Genomic DNA, 13,329 nt, shown 5'->3' on the forward strand with positions numbered 1-13,329 from the left:
GGGTTGCAATCAATGAGGAAACAATGAAATTTGACTTGTATCAACAAATTCTACTGGATAAATTTGGGGAATTCACCCATGAGCTGTATTTTAACAGAATGAGGCTGATGCAGCACAACAACGATCCTAAAAACATAAGCAACTCTGCAATCAGCAGGGCTGAATCAGAACAGCATTCATGTTTTACAATGGGAAATCTGAAGTCCAGACCTTAATGCAAGCTTAATCATGAACATATCAACGAGATAAAACTCTCTACAGAGAAATGTGAATCCCAAGGAAGGATGTAGCTAACATTCCTGCTGGTGCCGCCATTGACTTACCTAAAATTTTTATCAACAGAGAAAGTGAATGGTAGATCAGTGTGACCAATCCAGATACAGAAATGTTAGGATTATTAGGTTGTGTTTAGCACCCATCACTGAATGTGACATGTTCTGGATGAGATGTTCTGTCTTGCGACATATTGAAGCATAGATTAATGTGTTCCGTGTCTGATTATGTTTGCAGGGTGCATAAGGAAGTTCCCAATTTGTGATGTCAGTACTTTAGAAGGGCGAGGAAAGCAATGGTGGAACCTAAGAAAAACATGTTTCAGGATAGTAGAGCACAATTGGTTTGAGACTTTCATTATCTTCATGATTCTACTTAGCAGTGGAGCTCTGGTAAGTGCAGTTCACCTTGTAAAATACCGTTCATACAATTATTAGCATTGTGGTATAGTCACTGTTTTGGCTAATTTGTTTCTGGACTCTGATATTTTGTGGTAGATAAGTGATTGGTTTGCATGTTTATTACTTCTATTGAAAGGATGCAAGTCAGTCGACATGATAACTTATTAAAGAAAATAAATAAATTTTTATATGCCGGCCTGCTAGGTCATTTTTATTTTATTTTTATTTTTATTTTATTTTTTATCACATTTTTTTTAATTATTACTAGTTTGTATGTATTCCTATAGTTATATATTTACTTAAGTTGATAAAACACACATAAAATGTGAGGTGGAGTTTTTATGTTCTCCCCGTGTTTGCGTGGGTTTCCTCCGGGTGCTCCGGTTTCTTCCCACACTTCAAAAACATACTAGTATGTTAATTACCTGCTATCAAAATTGACCCTAGTCTCTCTATGTCTCTCTGTCTGTGTGTGTGTGTTAGGGAATTTAGACTGTAAGCTCCAATGGGGCAGGGACTGATGTGAATGAGTTCACTGTACAGCGCTGTGAAATCATATAAATAAATTGTGATGATGAGGTGCCCTCGAATTAAGAGGTTCTCCTTCTGGGATAACCCTTCACCCTAGATAATGAACCCCTGTATTGCAGTCAGATAGCAGTCCTCTCACTGGAAATAGATTAAAGCCAAGCCAAGTGACCAGTCATTCTACCAGGCTTGGAGAACTTGTATCCAGTATCAAGGGGCATAAGAGTGATATAATGGGTATCATTGGACATTTACTGCTCCATTCTGAACATCACCTCGATGCTCAGATGATCCTATTGCCGGCTAGTACGGTAAGAAATCTCCGCTCTTTGTTCTGTGCACCTCTGTGGGATATGAGGAAAAATGAGCGGAAATTTCCGTAGAAACTCAGATGCTGTGCGGACATTCCAGAGACACCTTGTGCCGAATTTAATCTGCCCCAATATGTTACCCCTGTATAAAAAAATATGTTGTATATTACTTTTATATGTATTTGTTATATCAATTACTTTATATGTTAAAATATAGCATACATTTTTATTTAGCTACTCTGCATAACACTGAAAATATCTATCTATGTTTTAGGCTTTTGAAGACATTTATATTGAACAGAGGAAAACAATTAAGACCATGTTGGAATATGCTGATAAAGTCTTCACATACATCTTTATACTTGAAATGCTTCTAAAATGGGTGGCGTACGGATTTGCCAAATATTTCACCAATGCCTGGTGCTGGCTGGACTTCCTGATTGTTGATGTAGGTATTATTAATATATATTTCATGCAGTTTATTCCACCAAGTGCCTTTAATTCTACTTTTCATTTATTAATGACAGCTGGTAAAAAAATATATATACTGTATAAATCTTGCCGTTAATTTGAGTTAGAAGGAAAAAGAATATTAAATAATTACATGGTTTATAATTGCTCGGTGGGAAATGGGATAATAAACTCCCTAGTGTAAGTTATATGGATATTAGAAGTCATCAAGGAACTCTGTGTCCAGATCCTCTATACCATATTTTCGCTACTGCTGTGTACATATAAAAACATGAGACCTAATGCTAAGTTCTGTTGTAGAGGCCACAGACATCCAAGTTTGCTTAAATTATCCATATAATTCTTATAATACACAAGTATTCCTAATGAATGCTGAAGTGATGACATCAGAACTCACCTCTTATAATCCATGACATAGATATTATTTACAGTAGTTTATATTGTGCATATATTAACATCACTTATCACTATCCATAATATATCTTAGTATATTTATGTAATTGTAGAAAATATATATTATTATTAAGAATTTTGTTATCACACATAATAGACCATAATATTCTTAAGATTAGGTTAACAATAATACTACATTTAATAGGAATTTCTGTGTAAAACCCCTCTCTAATAAGAGCTTTCTGACATCAGAAGATTATAAACTTATTTTGCAAGTAGATGTCTCCACTACATAACTCCTGGGGGTAAATGTATCAATCTGCGAGTTTATGGTGGATTTGAAAAGTGGAGATGTTGCCTTTAGTAGCCAATCAGATTCTAACTATCATTTTGTAGAATGTACTAAGTAAATAACTAGAATCTGATTGGTTGCTATAGACAACCTCTCCATTTTTCAAACCCGTCGTAAACTCGCAGCTTGATACATTTACCCCCCTGATGTTGTCCTCATCTCTTAGGATACACAGTATTTTGCCTTCACTGCTATGCTTTCAATCGTACAGAATGAGCCACGTAGAACTAGTAGATGGAACCTTTTCAACTAAAAATGTACAGAATTAGTCAAACTCAGATTTGGCCTTTTGCCTTTGGCAAACACACCTACATAAGCAGACCACATATTCCTCAATACTTCCTTAATTCCTTATCCCACATAATTTCACTTTATTTTAAGTCACATTTAGTAAAATAACGCCACACACACCAATATATTTCCTTTGGTTACGGCCTTATTTCAAGTTTTTTTGGAAATACAATTTTTGTTTTACGAATGATAATGTATCCTGTTCTGTTTAAGTTGTAAGGATGATAGAGGTCACTTTAAGGTTCCATGACCTTTAGACAGATTTCCTACATGACTTTTCTAATAATCTACCATAAATTATATATTGTCCTTACATATCCAATTATGTAAATGAGTTATTATAGAACAAGTTATAATGATATGATGTCATCACTTTAATAATCACTAAAAGCATATCAAAATGGTATCTCTATATGTTCACAAAACTCTTTAGCAAACTTTAATGTAACCTTGAATATAATACCAGAATGATTTCGAAGCAGCAGTATTGAAACCAGTCCTTTAGAGAGCCTACTAACTAATTAACATTGGTACTTTCTGGGATTTTGCATATACATGTCCTGTACTATTGATTATCAAAAGTCTTCATCTAATCTGCAGCCTATGAGTGACATAGAATGATTCTCTCTTAACATGCACAGCTTATAAACCACAAGCAACACAAGATTTTCAGGCATGTCACTCATTCAGTCTCCAAATTTTATGGGTTTAGTAGATCTGGCTGAGTAAATGAATGAAGGGCTATTGTGTCTCAAATGTATAAGCTTTTGAGAAACACTATTTATATTATTCTTGTTCTATATATTGATTTTTTGCAGCTGGTTTCTTGTTAAATACCCTTATATAACCTATAAAATAATCCATTAAAGGTACATGCTAAGAGGAAAAGTTGGCATTTGAAAATATTTAAACATATGTGTACATTGTTATATTTTTGTGTGTATCATTTTATGTGTTAGTAGCTGGTTTTAGAGGTTTGACTTTTCAATTAATTCCAAGATAAACTGGTTACTTTTCTGTTTGTTTTTACATATAACCCAACATGCACTGGCATTAATTAATTAATTATATGTTTTTGGTTTGTTTTTTTTAAAAAAAGCATTATTTCATTGGAATTTAGGCTTGCTGCTGACCGCACCTTATGCTAATAGTTATATATAGAGAGTATTTATTTTATATTAGTGTTCCTCTATGTTGGCCATTAACACACTGACTGTTTTATTACTATTACTATTTTGAACTTTTTATAGAACAGTTATGCAAAGAGTAATGATCGAAAAGTAACATACTGTACATTAAATAAGAAAAGACAGTTAATGAAAGACTCAGTGGCTACAAGAAAAGAGCATTATACTTAAATAGGAAGTAAAAACACTATACTAATATTAACATATATACATATATATATATATATATATATATATATATATATATATATATATTATATATATATCTCAAACACTGTGTATTTCTAAGCAAAGAACTTTACAAAGAAATAACATGAATGTTTATATTTAAATAAATATGTCCACCGTGTTATCTTCTATAGCTTCTCTGCAGCAGGATTGCCATGTAATTAGAGATGTACTTAACTAAACAGAGCAGATACTGGACAGTTTACGGATTGACATATTTGCTGTACAGGACAGCACAATGTGGATTGTTTGACTTATTATATGGGCAGAGCCAATGATGTCACAGTAGCTTAAATGACTGCCTTCTCAGTTTTTTGACATGTATCAAATTCAATTTCAATACAGTCCTAAATATTTGGGAGGGGCTTCAGCTGCCTGTACTGTAGTTTGATAGTAATACTTTATTTTTTAACACAGCTTCAGTGAAATGTCAGGTTAACACTGAGCAATGTAGTTTTACCTTTATGGCTTATATCTGAAAATTTCAATTTTGGGATTTATTGGTCCTTAACCAACCCAATGTTATTCTAATGCAGATATGCAAAAAGGAATTATGTTTAGTTACTTATTTTATGCCATCTATAAAGTGCATAATAAATAACTTATTGGCTTTATCTGTGGGAGCTCATCAAAAGTCACCAATCCACATTCTGCTCAACATCCATGTAAGAGTTAGTGGAAAACTCCAGGTCTTAACCCTAAAATACATGAGGGATATATACCTCTACTGTAAAGCATATACCCTAAAAGGCACATAATTTTAAGAACTTTATCGCAGTGTTACTCATAATCAGGGGTTAGTAAAAGCCGGCAGTACTTTCTACGACTGCAGGATCCAGAACCACAGATGGCTGACACGCTAACGTTTCTACGATTGAACATGCTGCCTCCCAGGCAGTGGCGGATCTAGACTTTTCTTTTAGGGGGGGCGCTTTACCGATGAGTCCTGACTCCTCCCCCTCTCCAGTCCTAACTCCTCCCCCTCTCTAGTCCTAACTCCTCCCCCTCTCCAGTCCTAACTCCTCCCGGGCCTGCACCCATATACACACATACATATATACACACATATATATATATATATATATATATATATATATATATATATATATATATATATATATATATATATATATTACACAAACTCGTGGTAGTGGGACCTATATATCAGTCAGCCATTTAAAATCACATGGAGTCATCATTGTCACACAAATTAAAGTGTTCTATCTAATATAGATAAAGACAACAAAGCAGTTGCATTTTATAAACCCTGGAAGCACTATCACTACTTTAGGTCACTATTTTATATTTCGCTATTATTTACAAATCAAGATTTATTTAAATTTTTTGACAAATAAATAATAAAGATTTATTTTTTCCTTTTTAAATGGTACACTTAAATAAACACACTGGGGCTGCAGCTGCCATGGAGGATACACAGAAAATCACCTACAGCTCAAACTTCATAATCCACTCTCCTGCTTGCCCCCCTTTCTAAAGAAATCAGTAACACACCATAATTTACAGTGCTCTCTCTGTGATAAGCCGCCCCAGACAGACTGTAATAGAGTGTAATAGTGTAGTGTGATAATGCCTGCTGCTGCCGCCGCCCAGCGTGAATGAATGAGAAGGCTGGTGATTCCCTCCTCCCAGTCTGCTAGGTCAGCCAGCCCAGCACCTAGGTGAGTGAAAGTGGAAAAACCAGTCCATGTCGTGGGGAGGGGGCGGGGCTGCCCGGACAATGCGTCCTGTTGGCAGTGAGTTTACAACTCAAACTAAATGCAGCAGCAGTGTCTTAGAGTGTCTCAGGGGGGGCGATTGCCCTGATCACCCCCCCCCCTGGACCCGCCCCTGCTCCCAGGAAGACGTCAGTTTCCACGGCGACAGTGTCATTGCGGCTGTTAAAGGGGCGATGCAAGGACTCACGTTCTGTACAATGCATTTAACTAACTGTACATTGTACAGCACGCAAGTCCTTGCATCGCCCCTTTAAAAGCCGCAATGACACTGTCACCGTGGAAACTGACCTCAATCGTCGAAATGCTTGCACTTAACTTTTTCCAACAGACATGAATGTCAGGGTGTCAGCCATCCGTGGTTCAGGATCCTGCAGTCATGGTTAGTACTGTCGGCTATATTTATTTTTTTGGACAAATTACAATGAGCTCCTCTTTAAAAAAGTCAACATGAATGTTATGTCAGAGAACAAGTAATTGGTCCATCTAGTATACCCATTTCAGTACCTGTTTTTTTTAAATGAAATGTTGTATTTTTTTTTTCATTTCTTGCTAAAAAGAAATTCTTTTAGTTGTAGTGTGTGACTGGAAGAATCTTAGTTATAAATGATCAAATTAACTATAACCTCCCACTCATACACATTTCCTTAGAGCAAACATAATAAAAGTTTTTAAACAGAAAACACATTTTTAAAAAAGAAAGATATAGGTGCACAAATGGGCAAGCTAAATTGGCCATTTGGTTCTTTTCTGTAATCAAATTCTATGTTTCTATGTAAAATTATTGAACCTTTTTAGATTGTGCAAATAATTAAAGTAATAATTAAAATGAAGGGACCACATTAAATTACCAGTGAAGTGCATACTTAGTTTCTTAATATGGGTACAAGTAAAGATATTGCTTTAAAATAATAATATACAACTATATATACGACCAAAGCTATTGCCAATAATGAATTGAAATAAAATAAAATCAAAATCCAATAATTATAATAAAAAAACCGCTATTGGTGGAGTTTATTACTGCAATTATGCCACATGAATTATTAAAAGATAAACCTTTAATCTTCTCTCAAAGTAGTTAATAAACATGCAGATTTAGATTATTATTATCTTTTATTTATGAGAACGGCTTCCACAGCGCCGTACATAGGAGGTTGGAACATACAACAAAATTACATAAGTATATACAGATAACAATGGGTACAGTTAAGCAGAATAGTAAATAGTAATTTAATTAACAGAAAATGTAAAATGAACAAGATAAGTTCTGATTCTTGTTTGAAAGTTTCTACTGAACCCACCACATAGATATTGGAAACAGTTAACATCTACAATAGAGTGTTCTTGTATTTAGTGTATGGCATTTTGTTACCATATGGTGGCCATCGCTTAATCAGCTCATTTATTCCCATGTATAACATTCTTACAGTTTATGCAAAAATTACTTTTTAGAGCCAGACTTATCTGATTTGCATAAGACCCTTATATTCCCTCCTGTATCTGCCCAAGCTGTCTTTCTCCTGCTAACGCGTTTCATCTGTTCTCACAGAATTTTTCAATCCTGATTGTGTGTTTTGAGTTCATCCTTAAATAGCTTAAAGGAGTAATCATCCCCTTTTCCTCCACATTACTTACTTAATTAGTATGATTTTTTTTTTTTTACAATTCTTGTATTATGATTTTATTTCAATTTATTATTGGCATTACCTTTTCTGATATATAGATGTGTATACATTTATTTTTATATATATATATATATATATATATATATATATATATATATATATATATATATATATATATATTTATTTATTTATGTTATTTGTATTAGGGACACAATCCAGCACTGCTATTTTTCTGTGTGTTGGATAAGTAGCAAATATGATTGATAGTTAGATAGATAGAATACATTGTTTTAGTGACATATAAATTATTTTTGCTCCCTTACTATAAATTTCATACTTATGTACTTAAATAAAAATAGTTTAAGTGCGTTTTATTTAAAAAAAAAACTGAGTATAACATACATTTGCACTTTATGATTGACTGGGTTGCAAATTGCAAATCTGTACTTATTGTTTATGCTTTTTGCAAAATGGAATGCACAAACTGTTAAAAAGAGAAGGGCAAGATTGCATTCCACCATGACTTTTTAAATTATCCCGAGAGAAAAATAAATATATAAAAGAGCAACATAATATTAGTTACTATTTTTAGATAATATAGTTTTTGCTAAAGTAATAAAAAGCAAATGTTTAATTTTCAACATTATTTTAATCATATTTTACTGATCGTCATTGTAAAGCTTGGGTCTAAAATACAGTAGCTGAAATCACTTGGTTGCAGTTATGGTAAAGGAACCTGCAAATGGCAAACTGGAGCATGGTTCAGTCATCCTGATTTGATAACAGCAACTTGTATAGTAAACACCTACAAAGCCATTATACAATAGAAAATATAGGCCATCCCTACTGTTAGATTAATACACATTTACTTTGTAGCATTTTAAACTGACATGACATGACATGAAAAATGTATTCTTCCAAATCGGTAAATTAAACTTTAAAAAATATTTCAGGCTTTCCCCACTTGTGCAACAACAGTACATGGTAAGTACTGTAACTAATAAAACATACTTTTTCATCAAGGCCAAATGAAGAAGACTGGAAGGTAATCAGAAACATTAAGGTTGAGTGGCAGTTGCAAAGGAATCAGTGGTGCTAAAATTTTTCAGTAGCGGGTATGTTAATCAGCTGCATTATTGCCCCTATGACATTCAATGTGGCAAGCATTGGTCGAAGTGTTTGTTTTTAAAATCATACTGTTATTTTTATTAGGCTTGAGTTTAACTTTTAGGAAAAATAAAGATAAGTCTATCTGTAACCAAATTTGATAACAAATAAGCACACATTTAATGATCTTGAGTGGAGAGAGCATCTTAATTTTCTTGCAAGTGAATTAAATTTGTATTTGTATGTATTAAAACATAAGAATAAAACATTAACCATCCCTTGCACATTCGATCACTGCTTGCAGTATTATCCTAATGAAAGGAATTATTAGAGTGGTGTGACTTGTTTGAAGTGTGGTTTTATTGTGGTGCACCTCATTTATTTATTATTATTATTATTTTTATTTTATGACTTGTGTTCCATTTGTGAAAACAAATCTTTCATCAGAATTCAAATGGTTTATTCATGTAAAAAGACACATTTTTTTATTTGAATTTTATTTCCAAAATAACCCATAACATCTGATAACCAACACTTTTCCTTTTCTTGTTGTTTTTTATGTTTTTTTATTTTTTAACAACAGTGAAAAATTAGTTATATAATTTAATATTGCCCTTTAAATATGTATCCAGTCACTTCTTTGGCATATAATATATTTCCCATTACACAGTTTTAGCCTCAAGAATGGAATGTTAATTTTACCACTTACGGGTAAAATATTTTTTTTGAATAAAACTGGTTTGCTACTGTTAAACAGTCTTTTCAGATATAAAAAAGTTAGTTTAAGATCATAAAAGGTTGTACTTTTTTATAAGCCTGATGGAAGAATTTTGTTTATTTCACAATAATTACTTCATCCTTTCCCAATAATTACTTCATCCTTTCCCTTGCTTTCAATACACAAAATCGACATGTAGTGGAATAATCATAAAACATACTACTTGTATTTTTATGTACATTTAGCCACCTCTCTATTTAATATTATTGAATTTATGTTTAGTATAAAGTTTTATTTCTAAGAAATATAATTTAAAAAAAAGTATTTGGGTAATGTATTTTGCCACATTATTGTTTTGACACACGCAAAGTATAAGAAATAAAACAGAACCATGTTAAACAAAAAAAGGTCTATTAACTTAATTCCATAGCTAGGTAATTGCACTTGGTAGAATTTGCTCATTTAAAAAAATCCAAAGTTCCAAAATAGCTACAATAATCTTTGCATAAAAGCCAAGATAACATTTCATTAAATAATAAAATGTTTTACTCCATAACAAAATATAATATAATGTTTATTTTACAGTTAATTATCTAGAATATGTTTTTGTTATAAAATAACCTTTGTAATATTTGTACTACTATTTTGAGTTTTACGACAGCTTTACTTTTTTGCATTCTAGTTATAGCCAGATACCAGATTAGTGCTCTCCTGTATATAATACCCTTTTTTGACTTTAAAGAAATTACAGTAATTCTCACATCACAATATCATAGGCTACAAAAAGAAATCATAACACCGATTTCTCAGGACAAATTTCCACATAATCAATAAGACCATGATTAATAATGCCATTAATTCTGAACAGATTTCTGTCATATCCCTCTTGGCGGTGGCCCTCGGGTATGATCAACTAGTCGCTATTAAGTCTCTAAGGACCTTGAGAGCATTGAGACCTCTACGTGCATTATCAAGATTTGAAGGCATAAGGGTAAGACCCACATATAGACAGGGATGTAGCCCATATTATTTTTGTAGGCTTCTATTTATGTTTTGGCTTTTATTTCACTCCACTGGACTTCCAGAAAAAAAAACAGGGTAAGAATACTGATATTTATTTTCTACAGGTCTTTTCAACAGGTGTTCTGTGATACCTTCATACTTTAATATTTTTAAAGATTTCTCTTAGGTATTGGATGAAGAAGATTTCCTGGTGCCATCTTTCTACACAAGCCATCGGTATATATTGAAATGCACGAGTAACAATTAGAAAAACCAATGAGATTATTACTTTTGTGTTTTTGTATAGGTATCTTTGGTTAGCTTAGTAGCTAATGCCTTGGGCTACTCAGAATTAGGGGCTATTAAGTCCCTTAGAACACTAAGGGCACTGAGACCTCTGAGGGCCCTGTCACGGTTTGAAGGGATGAGGGTAAGATAACTTGACAAGACCTTGCATTAATGCATGCATAGAAATAAATCATGCATGTGAGAAATAAAGCTTAAGGAATGATAAATCCATGTAGAGATGCTGCGATAGATAACCTCATAAGTACCGTTTATCACTAACAAATATGGGGTAGGGTGCTTCAACACATTGCAAAACCCATATGCTGTCACACATATCAGCTTAATCATAATCGAGTCTATTCAACAGAAATACCATCTTGTCTTCACCATGCAAGGTATGTTTAATCTACTTGTTTTTTTGGTGACATTTCAAGCAATGGCTTTCCACTAGCTGTGGAAGGAAATATTAAACCAAGTCAATAGATCTATTGCATTTCCATTTATTGCAAATAAAGCCAATCAGTAAAACGTGAGGTACATATTATGTGTTAGCGTTAAAGAGGATGCTGAGAGCGGTGAGCACAAGATCAACATGTTATAATATGAAAGGTCCTACCAAAGTCCCTCTTTCTTTTTTAAAGAGCTGAGGAGTATGACATTGCTGTATTAATAAAGGATAATGACAACAATAAATGGAAAATGATCTCCATCAGGAGCAGAGAGCAGCAGAAGTCTACGGTATACAGTTGCCTGCTGTTATGGTAGTTCGCATAATGACAATGGGAAGACTTATAAGGCAGTTGTTGGAGAAACATAAATGTATATAAGGTCTCTCAATTATAATGTCCAAACAGCTAACAATTATCAACGTTTTCTTTCAATGGTGCATGGATACTGGTTAGTGCACTTCTATTATTTCCATGTTTTGTCCACAAGCCACATAACCTGTTAAACTTAAGTCTATTTCTATATATGATAAATAAGCACAGATGAGCATTCATAACTTGAAACATTTCTGTTTAATAGACCCTTTGATTTAGTATCCAAGGCTACCAGCTGTCAGAAAATAATTGTATTTTCATCAGACGCATGGATGCATTGTCAATGTTCACCTGAATGGCACCTAAATATTTATACAATTATCCCAGACCACTGTCAGTTGCCATATCGTATGTGGTGAATCACCGTCTAAAAATCTTAAATTATTCACATGACATTTGCTTTGTTTAACTTGACTATTAGGTCATAACAATTTTTGTAATATGCTGTATGCAATTATATGTAAATATCCACTGGCTGACATACAAGGATGTTTTAAAACTGAGCTCTCAACTGGCTTTTATGTAGGCCACCTACAGCATTGTAGTGACAAAATAGTAATCATTGTGGTCTATGGGCCCATTCACAAATAAGTTGCCCATTGATTACATCACATGTACTTTAGAGATAGAGTGAAAAAAGAACATTAATTGCCCCAATGTAGGTGCCATGCAAAGACTCTTTTAATCTCTTGTATAACAAAACAGAAAAGCAGAGACAACTATAACTTTAAATGTCCATAAGATTCTATAAAAGTGCAGTAAAATTAAAATTGTATATATCTATAAATATCACTTTATATCCAGTAGGGTATCAGAAGTTTGGCAAACTTTCATCTGTTTCTTTTTACAGTATACACTGAATATTATTTACATTATTTAACAGATTTAGACATTAGCTCAGTAAACCAAATTCAAATGTCACATTATATTATATTTTATACATGTAAGATGTATGTATTGTAAAATATAATTTATCACAATTAATTTCTTACAACTGCACTAATCAGAACAGTTTTGATATTATTATTATTATTATTATTATTATTATGTTTATTAATATTATTATTATTATTATTATTATTATTATTATTATTATTATTAATAATATTATTATTATTCTATGGAAAAAACATGAGCAATATATTGTTTATATGTTATACATACTGTAAAACATTTTTGTGTGTCAGTCACTGATAAGTTGACAGATATTTTCAGGAAAACACTCTGACTTTATGGCTTCTTAGCTAGATATAGCAAAAATATAAAGTTGGAAATGACTTGCAACAAAATTGACCATAGTCAATATGGATTTTAGTTTTACTAAATATATTTCGCAGCACTATAGTTCAAACTATACAAGTCCTACTGTAAGCATACTGAAGTCCGCTGAAGAGTATATGCCCAGTGTTATTTTTATATTTGTTGGTAAAAGATAATTGGAAAGTCTACAGTAAGTGCAGCAAGAGTCTCCATTGATTTAGTCAACAAACAATATTTCAGTGCATGCATTCAACTATTAAAGCACATAAGCATGTTAAACACTGTTTGATTTTAAAAAGAAATTGGACAATTCAACTTTAAAAAATGATGTTAAAGT

At 32.7% G+C, this 13,329-nt stretch overlaps 1 protein-coding gene across 2 annotated transcripts in view; it reads left to right on the forward strand.

Annotated features, from left to right (window-relative positions):
• The window catches only part of LOC142098170 (sodium channel protein type 2 subunit alpha-like), a 134,925-nt gene that overhangs the window by 104,257 nt on the left and 17,339 nt on the right, over positions 1-13,329 (forward strand). For both annotated transcript variants that reach the window (XM_075180735.1, XM_075180734.1), the window contains 3 exons: positions 511-665; positions 1,788-1,961; positions 10,931-11,053. In XM_075180735.1, the coding sequence (XP_075036836.1) occupies positions 511-665; positions 1,788-1,961; positions 10,931-11,053 (452 nt within the window). The remainder of the gene's footprint in view (positions 1-510; positions 666-1,787; positions 1,962-10,930; positions 11,054-13,329) is intronic.

This window comes from Mixophyes fleayi, chromosome 7 (assembly GCF_038048845.1).
Source record: "Mixophyes fleayi isolate aMixFle1 chromosome 7, aMixFle1.hap1, whole genome shotgun sequence".
NCBI classification, from domain to species: Eukaryota; Metazoa; Chordata; class Amphibia; order Anura; family Limnodynastidae; genus Mixophyes; species Mixophyes fleayi.